This window comes from Notolepis coatsorum (genome assembly GCF_963971535.1).
Source record: "Notolepis coatsorum genome assembly, chromosome: 3".
NCBI lineage: Eukaryota > Metazoa > Chordata > Actinopteri > Aulopiformes > Paralepididae > Notolepis > Notolepis coatsorum.
The window spans coordinates 4,801,961-4,816,833 of NC_140167.1; the positions used below are offsets into that span (position 1 = coordinate 4,801,961).

Here is a 14,873-nt window from a genome sequence, read left to right on the forward strand (position 1 = left end):
ACGAAATTGGGATGGGAGAAAAATAGAAAAATGGGAGAAAAAGTAGATACAAAAAAAATGTATATGTTTTTTTTTGTGCAAAATCAACTCTGCCTCTCTTTGTTAACTACAACAAGCAATGCTGTTTGTTATTTAAGATGAGGTCGGACTCGGCACTGACAGATTTGTGTTCATTGTGCTGCTTTTATAAAGCCTCAAATGACGGCTTACAATATTTCATGAAAGCAAAGTGTTTTGTTTGTCTAAGATTTTAAAAGGTTTAAACTTTACAGCACTTGACAAAGTTGAACAAGGTGCTGTACAAGTCCCACAACATAAAAAAAAAAAATGTAAAGAAATAGACAGCATTCTGCATTCTAGTCCATGCAAACTACACAGGACCTGGAGATTTCAAACGAGGTGCCCAAATGCACACAAATGTATTCATCAGATCAGAAAAACGGCAGCTAATAACAGAAGCAGAACAGTAACGACTGAAGGCTGAAGAACTGCAGAGTGATTTGTGTTCAGAGACTTGGGAAACTGGCAGGGCTCCTTTGTGTAGCACATACAGTGGAACCTCTGCTGGAACCAGTCCACGTCGTCTTGAGACAGGCCACCGGTCACCGTCAGCTTGCCGCCGCCCCTGGACTTCTGGATCTGGTAGCGCCGGGGGTCCAGGTGGAGGTAGTCGTGGCTGTAAGGCTTCCTCACACAGCGGCCCTTCGCCTGACACAGCGCCTCGCTGCACAGTTGCGTCGCCATGGTGACGTTCAGGATGTACGGGTTCATGATCTCCTCCAAGTGCCGTTGGGCATCTGTGCAGGTGTTCTGCAGGGGACCAGGGGGATGGTTGTTTAGTAGGTGGAAGAGACGTTAGTTTTGTGTGTGTGTGTGTCTGTGAGAGAGAGAGAGAGAGAGAGAGAGAGAGAGAGAGAGAGAGAGAGAGAGAGAGAGAGAGAGAGAGAGAGAGAGAGAGAGAGAGAGAATCACATTGCAGAGAGAGAGAGCAAATCAAATTCCTTGTATGTGTAAAGTACTTTTGTGTCTCTCAGGGACGTGCCTTCATTATAAGCAAGGTAAGCGGTGCTTACCCAATAAATAAAAAAAAGAACACTGCGAAATATATATATATTTTTATACTTTTTCTCCCATTTTTCTATTTTTTCTCCCATCCAAATTTCGTATTGTCCTATTCTACGCTCCCCTGTCTCGAACGCTGTTAGGACATGCATCCCACTGGTCGGCTGCAATGTGGACGAAGCCTTGCATCACGTGTCCCCTCCGGTACTCGAGGAGGCAGCCGTCGCATCTTTTCACCTGCACAGCGCAATCTCTCAGCGGCGAGGGTCTGCGTGGGAGGGACATGCCGCCCCTGTTGCTTCCTGATTCTGCTGCGCAGGCGCACTAACCGACCTGTAGGAGTCGCTGTCCACAACGTCCGATCCCCACCCACCAGCTTCCCACCCCTAACACTGCCAATTGTGTTAGTATGAACGACCAGCAAAGCTGGTAGCAATGCGGAGAGCTGGGCTCGAACCCAGCATCTCCTGCATTAGTGGCGAGCGCCTTGCCCACTGCGCCACTTAGCCGCCCACAACACTGTGAAATATTAAAATATAAAAACTAATAACTGTTTGTTTGTTTTCATTAAAAGAGTTGTCATCTGTGGTCCCAGTGCAGCAGCAGTCATTCATTTTGTTTTAGTTTTTTGGCGCCACCCGCAGGTGTAAGCACTCTCTCGCTCTGCTTTCTCTAGCGTCGATTCGAAAGATAAGAATGCATTTCCACCACAGGCTTTGAATTTGTTACTTCAGTCCGCTACTAATATGCCCAGGGTAAGCATGCTTACAAACCAAACCAATCAGTAGCTCTTTCGTTCCGGTACGTTATCTGTTACTAGGTCAATTAGGATGTCTTTTTTAATCAACGTCATCATGCTGAGACTTTCGAAACTTCAACAAGCGGGCGACTTTTACAGTAAAGTCACAGAGGTGTTCAATTGCCAGGAGAGACGCATGGATTTCGTGTTCAAGTTAAGATAACATATTTATATTATTATATTTCAGCAGTTATGGCTGCTGGTTAACACATCAAGTGCCGTTCAGCAGGGGGCGCTGTGGGCCGCGAGTGCCAGCCCTCTTTTCAATGGGGATAAATGCCGGTGTTTTGCAGTGCTAAACCTATATTAAATAGGTCAATGTGCAAAAAACAGATAATTTTTTTATGCAAACATTTCCGTTTTATACCGTGGTGAATACAAGCATAGTTCCAGAGCGATTCTGTGTAATCCCAGGGAACTCCGCCAAAACAGCGTTTATCTGCATTTCACTATAAATCGTCCCATGTCTCGCCTGGATCAATGATCGATCTGAAATCAACGCTAGATTATCTGTATTATGTTTCCTCATGCATGCAAGAAAGGGTGGGGGGGGGGGGGGGGGGGGTCGTGTTTCTATGCTTCGATCGCCAGAGGGGAAATCAAGGACCACGTGTCCAACTGCCCAGCCTGCAATGAATATGCACGAGCACAGCAAAAGGAGTCAATGATGTCTCACAATATTCCAGAGCGCCCATGGCAGACAGTGAGCATGGACCTCTTTTCCTATGCAGGGAAAGACTTTTTGATAATGGTCGATCATTATTCTGATTTCTGGGAGGTTGAGCCACTCCCAGACGTGTCAGCTGACACAATCGTCACTCGTTGCAAAGTCCAGTTTGCTCGTCATGGCCAACCAGACTGTGTGATTTCAGACAATGGGGGGTGCTTCGACTCTGCTAGGGTCAGGATGTTCGCAAACAAATGGGGGTTCACCCATATCACTTCCTCCCCCCACCACCCGCAGGCGAACGGGAAAGCGGAATCGGCAGTCAAGATAGCGAAAGCCTTATGCAAGAGGGCCAAGCTAGATGGCACAGATGTATGGATGGCTATACTGCAGTGGCGCAACACGCCCACTGAGGGGATGGGCAGCAGCCTGGCGCAACGCCTCATGTCACGCAGGCTGAAGTCTTCGCTTCCGGTAGCGCCTAGTCTGCTGCAGCCCTGTGTGACAGTTGGTATCACTGAGAGACTCAGGCTGAAAAAAGGTGTGGCTAAATTACACTACGACAGGGCAGCCAGGGACCTCCCTGACTTGAACATTGGGGACCAAGTCAGAATGCGTCCGTTGCCTGGCGATCGTACAGGGCGGTGGCGGCTCGGCTCTTGTCTGAAGAGGGTCGCACCACGATCTTTCCTCGTTGATGTTGAGGGGATTCTCTACAGGCGTAACGGAGTAGACCTTCGGATGGCAGAACGGGCAGCACAGAGGCGGGAGGGAGTTTCAACTCCTCAGGATGAGACACTTGAGCAGAATCTGCCCATACCTGACTGTGCAGAAGGCATCACTGAGGCTGGGGAGGAGAGACTGATAGACTGTGGGGGGGGGGCAGACAGGTGAGCCTCACAGCCCACAAACTCACCACTCACCTGCAGCACCGTCAAGCACCGAGAGGCCCGCTGCCCGACTGCGTAGCGGCCGTTGGTCGCGACCACCTGTGAGACTCAATCTGTAGGCCGCAGGCTTCACCGACCCAAGGCTGAAGGCCTTTTGGGACTTACTGTTATGTTAAAAAAAAAAAAGTCACATGAAGTCCATCGTGACTGTGGATATACTCGCGGTACCTCCGTTACATGTGTGTGTGTGTGTGTGTGTGTGTGTGTGTGTGTGTGTGTGTGTGTGTGTGTGTGTGTGTGTGTGTGTGTGCAGGGGTGTAGCTCCAGATTCTGGGCCCCATGAAAGAATGTATTTGTCAGCCCCCAGTGAATGCGAGCGCGCGTTTGGCAATTTTTTTATTGATGAAACGCATAATATGGTTTTTACCTATACATTCGGATCAGCAGTTCAGCACCTGCACTGTTGGTGGGTGAGCCTAGTAAAGGATGTCGCATTGCGTTCATCTTCAATGAATGGACAAATGCAATAGTCTACCAAAGCCCACACACACACACACACACACACACACACACACACACACACACACACACACACACACACACACACACACACACACACACACACACACACACACACACACACACACACACACACACACACACACACACTTCAGAAACAAACATAGTATCAATGAGAGCATCAATAATACACCTGAGTGATGTCTAGTAAAAAAAGAAAAAAAAAAATGTGGGCCCCCCCCAGTGCTGGGCCCTTGGAATCATCCTAAGCTACCTCCCCCCCAGCTACGCCCCTGTGTGTGTGTGTGTGTGTGTGTGTGTGTGTGTGTGTGTGTGTGTGTGTGTGTGTGTGTGTGTGTGTGTGTGTGTGTGTGTGTGTGTGTGTGTGTGTGTGTGTGTGTGTGTGTGTGTGTGTGTGTGTGTGTGCGTGCGTGTGTGTGGTGGTGGTCAGGGGCGTAGCTGGGGGGGGGGGGTAGTTTAGGATGATTCCAAGGGCCCAGCACTGGGGGGGGGGCCCACAAAAATATATATATATATTTTTTTTTTACTAGAAATCACTCAGGTGTATTATTGATGCTCTCATTGATACTATGTTTGTTTCTGAAGTGTGTGTGTGTGTGTGTGTGTGTGTGTGTGTGTGTGTGTGTGTGTGTGTGTGTGTGTGTGTGTGTGTGTGTGTGTGTGTGTGTGTGTGTGTGTGTGTGTGTGTGATATATAGAGAGAGGGGGGGCTTTGGTAGACTATTGCATTGGTCCATTCATTGAAGATGAACGCAATGCGACATCCTTTACTAGGCTCACCCACCAACAGTGCAGGTGCTGAACTGCTGATCCAAATGTATTGGTAAAAACCATATTATGCGTTTTCATCAATAAAAAAATGGCCGCTTACGCGCGCTCGCATTCACTGGGGGCCTACAAATACATTCTTTCATGGGGCCCAGAATCTGGAGCTACACCCCTGGTGGTGGTAACATGTATGTTTGAACCGTTGAATTCGTGACATGCATGTCTCCCCAGGAGACGACTCCAGCGGCACCGAGGGCAGCTGCTTCTCCAATGGTGCTCACCAGATCCCCCTAGAAACAGCCAATCAGAACGACTCAGAAAAGAAGAAAGAGAATCACAACCAATCATAGCACATTATCAGCCATCGCTTTAGTTACTAATGACATAATATCAGCTTTAGACAAGAAGAAACACTGCGCTGCCCTCTTTATTGATCTGTCAAAAGCTTTTGATACTCTTAAACAGATTAGCTACTATTGGTTTGGATAGAAATGCATGTGATTGGTTCCTCCAAGATTATCTGTCAGGGAGATGTCAGTGTTATTTCATCAATATCTAAAGGTGTGCCACAGGGTTCAATTCTAGGTCCTGTCCTCTTCACAAAGTCAAGCAGGGCCGGACTAGGGAAATCATTCAGGCCAGGAAGTGTAGTGTGAAATATAGCCCCACTTTTTAAGCTGGGGGTCTGGGGGTCTCCCACTAGGAAAATGTTTGTTACAAAGACTTAATTTCCTGCATTCTGGTGCAGGAATCTTTGAATTTGTACCCTTTAAATGCCAGTGTTTGTGATGGCATCACAAATTATTGTTTCAATATATCAAATGCAAAGTGGATTTTTCTGGGGGGGATTATTACAGGCTATAGCTTATGTCAATGATTAGCAACAAAACTGATTTTGATGGATTTTTAGTTTTTTGTAATGTCAGAACTCTTTTCAGAAAAGTGAGAGTATTTCATTTTGAATCTGACATTACAACAACAACAAAAACTTGGTTATAATCAGGGCTGAAGTTGAATAAAATATTTATGACTGTTTAGACTGTGTTACTCTCTGTTGCGACAGAAAATGGGCTTCCTATACAGAAACAGAACCAGCTTTCCCTTGATTAGTACAGGAAGAGAGTTGTTGAAGCAGGTTTCTTATCAGTCCTGGACTATGGTGATGTAATTTATAGGCATGCTGTGGCCTCAACCCTTAAAATCCTTGGGCTTCAACCGATCGATCCATCATTTCGGAATGTCTCGATGTCATTAAAACATTTGGATTATTGCGTCGTCCTCTGTATATGCACAGCTCTAGACGTGGATTTGGTCGTTTTTAAGGCCCTTATTGGTAAGCTGCCTCCTTATACTACATCATTATTGGTAAGCTACCTCCTTATACTACATCATTATTGGTAAGCTACCTCCTTATACTACATCATTATTGGTAAGCTACCTCCTTATACTACATCATTATTGTTAATCTGCCTCCTTATACTACATCATTATTGGTAAGCTACCTCCTTATACTACATCATTATTGGTAAGATACCTCCTTATACTACATCATTATTGGTAAGCTACCTCCTTATACTACAGTATTATTGGTAAGCTACCTCCTCCTTATACTACATCATTATTGGTAAGCTACCTCCTTATACTACATCATTATTGGTAAGCTACCTCCTTATACTACATCGTTATTGGTAAGCTACCTCCTTATACTACATCATTATTGGTAAGCTGCCTCCTTATACTACACCATTATTGGTAAGCTACCTCCTTATACTACATCGTTATTGGTAAGCTACCTCTTTATACTACATCATTATTGGTAAGCTACCTCCTTATACTACATCATTATTGGTAAGCTACCTCCTTATACTACATCATTATTGGTAAGCTACCTCCCTATACTACTACATCATTATTGGTAAGCTACCTCCTTATACTACATCATTATTGGTAAGCTACCTCCTTATACTACATCGTTATTGGTAAGCTACCTCCTTATACTACATCATTATTGGTAAGCTACCTCCTTATACTACATCATTATTGGTAAGCTACCTCCTTATACTACATCATTATTGGTAAGCTACCTCCCTATACTACATCATTATTGGTAAGCTACCTCCTTATACTACATCATTATTGGTAAGCTACCTCTTTATACTACATCATTATTGGTAAGCTACCTCCCTATACTACTACATCATTATTGGTAAGCTACCTCCTTATACTACATCATTATTGGTAAGCTACCTCCTTATACTACATCGTTATTGGTAAGCTACCTCCTTATACTACATCATTATTGGTAAGCTACCTCCTTATACTACATCATTATTGGAATGGAATTTTGGAACCTATGGAACTGGTTCTAGTGACTGGCTGGTCCTTAAGGTCCAGTTTGCTCTGAACAGGGTAAATCTGCATTTTGCTATGATGCCCCTCTAGCTCATGGAATGAACTCCAACAGTCCTTAAAGCTTGAGATGTTCCGCTCTGTTGCAGAGTTTAAAACGTTGATCTCCAACCTTTGTCAATGAAGTTGTACATGTTTTAATTGATTGTTATCCGTAGTTGTCTTATTGTTATGATTTTACAGTCTGTGTGATTTGATATGCCTTGTTTGCTTAACTCTGTATGTACACTTAACATGACTAAATGAGGGAAACCTCAGTTGCCTTTATAGTTTAAATAAAGGTTTGAAATCAAATTAAATTAAACCTATTACACATTGTGGAGCCATACAGTATAGGGTACACAAGTAGTTTTCACTGACCTCTGACATGTAGTCATCAACACTGTTTTTATAGACGGGGCGGATGTAGGGGTAGACGGGGATAGCGTAGCTACCGTTACTGGGCAGCATGGACACTCTCATGGCTTCCTGTATGCGATGGCGGACATATAAACGAGCTTGTTTGGAATCCCTGAGCTTAACCTCCAGATAGATCGATGGGAACAATGCGGTTGACTCATTCCAAAGCCACAGCAATTTATTATTCCTGTCTATCTCACGCTCAGGACAAGCTCCGTCATAGTTGGTCATGTTTTGGTTGTACTCATGGTTGTAACATTCTGGGTACAGATAATACCCCCAAAGTCTCTTAGGCCTCAGGCTCTTCCCGATACGAAGAGATCGAATGAAGTATTCCTTTGCAGCTCGTTCAAACACTAGCTTTGCCCTGGCTTTCGCCTCACGGTCAGATAATGTCCGGTTCTTCATCTTGACCGTTTCGATCGAGAGCTGCCGATAGATGTCTTTGCTGCCCCAATTGCGGATCCACTGTGGCCTCCACTCCTCGAAATCAAGGATGGCGAGTCCAGGTTGGTTCTCAGGGATGTAGTACGTAATGTTGGCCTTAGCCTTTTCATGGTGTTCTGCGAAATTGATCAGCTGTGGCAGACCACCATTATGCCGCACGTTGGTTTTTTCGTCTATTTTGGGGAAGACACCAAAGCGATAGGAGTAGAAGATGGTGATTATCTGGTTTGTCTGCGTGTCCAGAGTGCTGCTGACGATGTGGAAGTAGGAGAGGTTGAGACGGATGCCAAATTTGCGGTTACACAACTCTGTTGGAGCATTCCACATGAAGAGGAAGGGGTGGTCAGGGTTCACAGCCGGGTCAGTTCTGGGCAGAGCCCGGGTGGAGTCCAGCAGAGATACAGCGATGAAGAGGTGGATGAAATGCAGTTGACCGTCTATCAGCCGGTCTGGGTGCATTTTCAAAAGGTTCCTTGTTCCTGGAAAGAGAACATACAGAATAATAAAGGAACAAAATTAGACATTTGAAGGAATACCCGTGACATTTGCATTCATAAAGAGGATTTAGCAGGTGAAATCTACCTTTGTTTTGAAGTGAGTTTGTTGTTACTTGATATTATTTAGACACGTTTAAATTAGTGCTGTCAGGCGATTAAAAAAATTAATCTAATTAATTACAGGATTTGTAATTAATTAATCTAATTAATCGCATTTTAATCGCATAACAATTTTATGCCTGATATTCTATATTATATAATCATATTTCAAATTGCATGTGTCCGGATGGCAGAATTCAGTACTGTATCTACAAAACCTTCTGTTTAATCATCTTCCATCTATTAATTTGCTTAGATTTTTCAGGTCTGGTCAATTTGAGCATGGTGTTATTCACAGTCAAAGATAACAAAAAAAATATTGATATTCTCATTTGGTTCATTACAATTTACTCAAAATAAAATTTTCATTCAATCAATCACAGCGCAGATTGAGTGATTGAATGAAAATGTTATTAACAGATTGCAGAATGGGTACAATACAGTACGGCTCAATACACACAAAATACTTTCGTCTTGTTTACATCAGGGTCCCCCATTTTCAATTCATAATGAATTGTAAGTAAGGGTGCACCTTGCACCGTGCAATCCATTCTTTGTGGATCTAGCCCACAGTATTTCTGACACTGGGAATACATTCCCTGAGATTCATAGATGTCCCTAGAATCAGATACCAAGAACATGCAAATGGACCATATTAAAAAAAAAATCTGTAAATGTGTATTCTACATTCTTATGGAATGAATGAGATACAAAAAAAATATTATTAAAAAAAAAAAAAAAAAAAAAAAAGATTGTAATTAATTTTGAGTTAATTTTCATAACGCGATAATTTGCTGTGTAATTAATTAATCTAATTAACGCGATAAACTGACAGCCCTAGTTTAAATATGACATCATGACACGCACATGGTGGCCTACTGTATAGATGTTTGTGGTCTGATTTTCAGGACTTGTGACTTGATTTGAACTTGAGCACTGATGACTTGGACTCGAGCATTGACTGCATTCAGACTCAGAAGGTGCCGACGAGGACTTGGACTTGATTGATAAATAGTTATTTAAAAAAAATTTAAATACAATAGACCTGTCTCAAACCCTGCCCCTTTTCTTGATCCTCCAATCACAACTGTCGCTTACCTCGGACAAACTTGGTTTGTCCGAGGTAAGCGACAGTTGTGATTGGAGGATCAAGAAAAGAGGGCAGGGTTTGAGACAGGTCAATTGTAATAGGCCCTATCTCATTTGGCATAAGATATTGATGATGGCTATTTAATACCGTAACATTATTTAATTTCGGTGGTGACCGCGCTGTGTCATTTATGTTTAACTCATTGGGCGCCAAAAATGTAATATCTCGTGTTTCGCCGCCAAGCGTTGAGTGCCAAAAACGTAATATCTCGTTTTTAGATCCTTTGATCTTTTTCCTTTGATCCCCGTTCTATACACTCAGCCGGAGCTCCGTGGGCCTCCCTGGCTCATCTGCCTACGTTACAATTGCAATGATGATCGAATCCTGCCAGGTGGCAGTATCGCCTACCTTTTGAACTGGAATGGTTTGGTGTGGGGACCCTTATCTTTTTATTTATTTTTTGCAAGGACTCCTCCCCTTCTGAGGACAGAGCGACAGAGCGATCGCTCGGAGATTTTAACGCCTCAAACGTATTTTCCGCATACACGATTATAGACATATACACAAGTAATCGCGATGGCGATGGGATCACTGGGGATTATTCTTGTTATTGGAGTACCTTCTGGCTAAGGTAAGGTATATTCTATGTCTATTTTACCGAACCTGAAACATGTTTTTGTAACGATCAGTGTCGTATTTTACCGGACCTCAACCATGCTTTTGCTAACGATCAGTTTTGAGGTAAAACGACCCCCCCCCCCCCCCACCTTGATGATTTTGTGGAGACACATATGTACATGGTATATACCTTTGATTTGGAAGTATTTGGGATTTCAGGCGATCAACCAGAACGATTTGGGCATAATGCATATAACGAGTCATATCTCGCGATCTATGAAAAGATACTGGATTATTTTGGAAATGAACTTATTAGTCAGTGATGGACTATGAACAATGCCTGTCAAATGAGCTACTATTGTCTCCATAGCTATAATACAGAACACACGATGGGTCTGCAAACATCGCTAAAATGGTCAATAACGCTGGCGCCATTGAGTAAAGATGGGGAAACTAGCGTGGCGCTCAAAGAGTTAACGTAGACCTTTTTTATTTGTCAGCTCTTTGACGGCCAGAGTGGAGTGGACTCAACCTTGATGACTTGGACTAGGGTAATGGGGACTCGACTCAGGCTCTTCTTTGGTGACTCGGACTTGGACTCGGACACTGGGGACTCGAGACTCGTCTCGGACTCGAGATTTAGTGACTCGACTACAACACCGGTTAGTGGACACAATGTGATGCAGGGTCTGTGATAAAGTGCCCTCTATGCTGCCAGGGGTCTGTGATAATGTGCCCTCTATGCTGCCAGGGGTCTGTGATAATGTGCCCTCTATGCTGCCAGGGGTCTGTGATAAAGTGCCCTCTATGCTGCCAGGGGTCTGTGATAAAGTATTAGGCCACTCCCTAGCCAAAATGTGCACTTAGACCATACCTGTCAACCCTCCAGTTTTTCCCGGGATTATCCCGTATTTCAACCTTCCTTCCCCGCCGTCATCCCGTTAAAATATTTTCCCGTATTTTTCCTGTTTTTTTTTTTTACAAAATGGCTGCAATTCCCCTCCGGCAGCAGTGTAGATTAGAACGTTAGCACAGGAAGTCAGCACAGGAAGTCAGACCGGAAGACGGTTGCGACCCGAAGAGGAAGAGGAGCGACCGGATAAAGGAGGGGTTTAGCACAAAATGTAATACATTCTACAACTACCTACCTACAAAAGGCAGAGAAGCTTCTTCTTTGGGCCAGTCTCCAGGCTCCCTTCTCTATCCTTTGCTCCTTTGCAGAGAAGCTTCTTCTTCTTCTTCTTCTTCTGGTTTTTATTGGCGGTTGGAAGCGATACCGGCAAAGTGGGGTTGTTCCCGGAGAGCTCACTCTCGGCCGTGGTTTCTCAGTGTATAATGTATGGTGCTCTCCCTCAACATGCGAGTAGGGTGAGACAACACCATTCTTTAGTCCAAATAATACCCTACTTTATACTATATTATTGTCATTCGTTTAATTTGTCCATTCCTGGTACCGTTTTCTACTTTCTGGAATTTTTGTGTGTGTGTGTGAGCACAGCGGTGTCTGTGTTTATTATTATTTCATGAAATTGGGAAAATATCTTCATTTTACATATATTTTCATTATGTCAAAAGCTTATGATTTGAAACGCTCTAAAACAAAGGTTATTAGCATAGGGTACCCTACGCTGTACCTAGCGTCCGTTTTCATCAGCACTTTTCATCAGCATTTTTAATCTGCTCTTATTCGTTCAATTCTAGATAGAATTACCAAATGCAATGTCTATCCACACCGTCAATGGTAGGACTAATTTTCAAATGTGCTGTTCACGATGTAGGACACACGGTGGCGCAATTACTCTACAGCTAACTTTGCCGGCACCTAAGCAGGCAGTGGGCGGTGATCATGCCGGGGAATGTGGCTGCAACTTCACCACTCTGCTCCGGGGGTGGGGGGGGGGGGCAGCGCTCAACACAGAAAGAACCATAATATCCACCTCGCTCCACCTTGCTCTCTCATTTCGCATGTCACAAGCTGAAAAAAGAGCCTTCCAGGCCCGCGTCGCTTCAATGAGGATGTGTCACTAGTGTTCCACTCGCGGAAGTACACTGGTACTCAGCCGGCAGCGACCTGTGTTCAGAATTACACCGGGAGAATGACTAATGGTCGCCCGCAGAATATAATAATAATAATCAGCGCTTACTAACATTTAGCGTCTCCGCTATTTCTGACCGAATTAGTCAACCTTTATTTTTTCTAATGGCAGATTCTTATTCAGAGGTATTTCGTCGAGTTTACATACGCTGTAATGTGGTATCAGAAATGTATAGAAATATGATAAATATGACTAACAGTTTTTTTCAATAAAAACGGACGTGGTATCAAACGAACACGAATTTAAGTGGTTAAAATTCCGAAATATATGTAATTTGTTACAGATATCTTGAGATTAGGCTATTAATGTTAATCATGGGGGAATTTTTTTTTTAAATAGTAAACAGTTAAAATTATATGGCTTTGATCCAAGGCCCATTTTTGTCAAAATCCTTAGGAAGCCACAAGGGTTAATGTAAAGTCAGTCTTACATTGGCACTGCTTTAACGTTGCATTTACCCATATTCCATTGCTGTATTAGACCCATGTGCCAGTATAACTTTTGTAAAGTAATGAAGAGCAAAGGTAAAGTTAATCAATACACAATGAAACAATATCTTTATCTATATCACATGTCAAAACTACTTTAAAAAAAGAAGATTTCCGTTTTTCATTTCTACTCATTCATCCAAAACAAGACAGCAATTCTACTTCTGCATGCACCGGGAGAATTGAGCTCATAGCACAGATTTGGAGTTGATATAATGGACATTGCTGTTCTTAGTAAATGTTGCACATGGTGAAAATAATGGAAATGAACATTTCTAACATTAACATTTAGTGTATGTTTAAAGTTGATACATTGAGGCATGGTAGAATTTCACTTCATATTACAGCAGTATCCGTTTTTAACATTGCAATTAGTGTCTGACACTATAGACACATGTTAAAAAAAAGTCAAAGTCAACTTTGTCATTTTCCAATTTGTGCAAGACATACAGAAAAATTCCATTACTTGCCCCCCGTCCCACGGTGTATATAGAAAGAGACAATAAACACAAAAGTTACATAGAACACAATATACAACACACAGGACTATGTACAATATAAACAGTGCCTACAATTAAATTAATGAATGAAGTAATAAGTAATAAGTAATAAGAGGTAAAAGAGAACTTAGTGTAAATATTGCTTAATTTGTGTCAACGTTATAAAAATCCTATTGTATTCAACAAATTAATTATGATACACCACAATGTGCCCTTTCTATCTATTCTAAATCTATGGCCTCGCCATTCCACGGCTGTGCAGTGCCGACAATATATATATATATATACATACGAGGGGGAGGAGACTACATTGGAATGGGGCGGGGCCGGGGGGCGGGGGGCGGGGCGAAATCTCCAGTGTTTTTCAAATCCCAATGTTGAGAGAATGAATGAATGAATGAATGAATGAATGAATGAATGAATGAATGAATGAAAACTTTATTTAACAGATTGCAGAATGGGTACAATACAGTATGGCTCAATACACACAATTGTTAAGGGGATGCAGACCAGAGAAAGACTTTTGTCTTGTTTACATCAGGGTCCCCCATTTTCAATTCACAGCTATGACTTTACCCAATGATTCCGTGAAAATAGATTAGATATGAAGAGAAAAGGAATGTAATAAAATAATGTAATGAAATACTACAGGTAAAGAAGGAGGGGAAAAGAAAACAATCTGAGAAATGCCTGCCGGCTAAATAAAAATAAATCGTCGGCGTTGCCATAGTGATGAGCGCGTCGGTGACGTCATTCAGAAGGCTTCAGGGTTTACAGAGAGCTGGCTAGCCCCCCCCCCCCCCCCCCCCCTGATCTCAGATCACGTTTTCAAAATGTTTTCATTCACTCAACTGAACCAGCACGTTGTCTTTGAGTCTCTATGCAGATTGCCATCAATAAAAAGTGTATCGATAAACAGACAAACTTTTGTATTACTTTTTCTCGCCTCCATCATGACCTGCATCTCCGGAGGACCTCAGGTGGAAACTGGTCACTGATGGAATACTTACCCCTTTAGCTCTCTACCCTTGGCCATGATGGAGGATTTCATCTTCAGGTCGATGGTTTTAGCCACAATCGGGCGAGGACTTTGCTGCCCGGACTTGGCCTTCCCGATGCGGTGCACTATGGAAAAGCCAATAGCTTCAGCCTCCTGCGTCCTCGTCTTCAGTGCGTCTTTGAGAAAAGATGTCTCTTCTGTCTTCAGGTAGGTCTCATTATCTTGTTCAGGGACTCCATGGAGTATTATGTTTTCTCTCATGCTCCTGCATTGAATATCCAGAATAACGATTTCCATTCAATTTTTTTCGTCATGGAGTTCAGTTGTCTGACGTTTCAGCCCGTTCACCTCCACTCGGATTGATTGATTGATTTTTTATTTTATTTTTTTTACAATTTTATGAACAGATTGCAGAATGGGTACAATACAGTACGGCTCAATACCACACAATTGTTAACACATTCAGCGCCAGCCACACGGGGGCGCTAAAGGGCTCCGTATGCCA

General features: G+C 43.1%; 1 protein-coding gene across 1 annotated transcript; it reads right to left on the reverse strand.

The window, feature by feature from the left end:
- Nucleotides 1-426: 426 nt before the first annotated feature.
- Nucleotides 427-14,629, reverse strand: LOC311225137 (hyaluronidase PH-20-like; the record flags this gene model as incomplete). Its single annotated transcript, XM_084310341.1, has 4 exons — nucleotides 427-810; nucleotides 4,926-5,015; nucleotides 7,495-8,459; nucleotides 14,395-14,629. The coding sequence occupies 4 exons, from the start codon at nucleotides 14,627-14,629 to the stop codon at nucleotides 427-429; spliced, it is 1,674 nt and encodes a 557-aa protein (XP_084166467.1).
- Nucleotides 14,630-14,873: the final 244 nt, after the last annotated feature.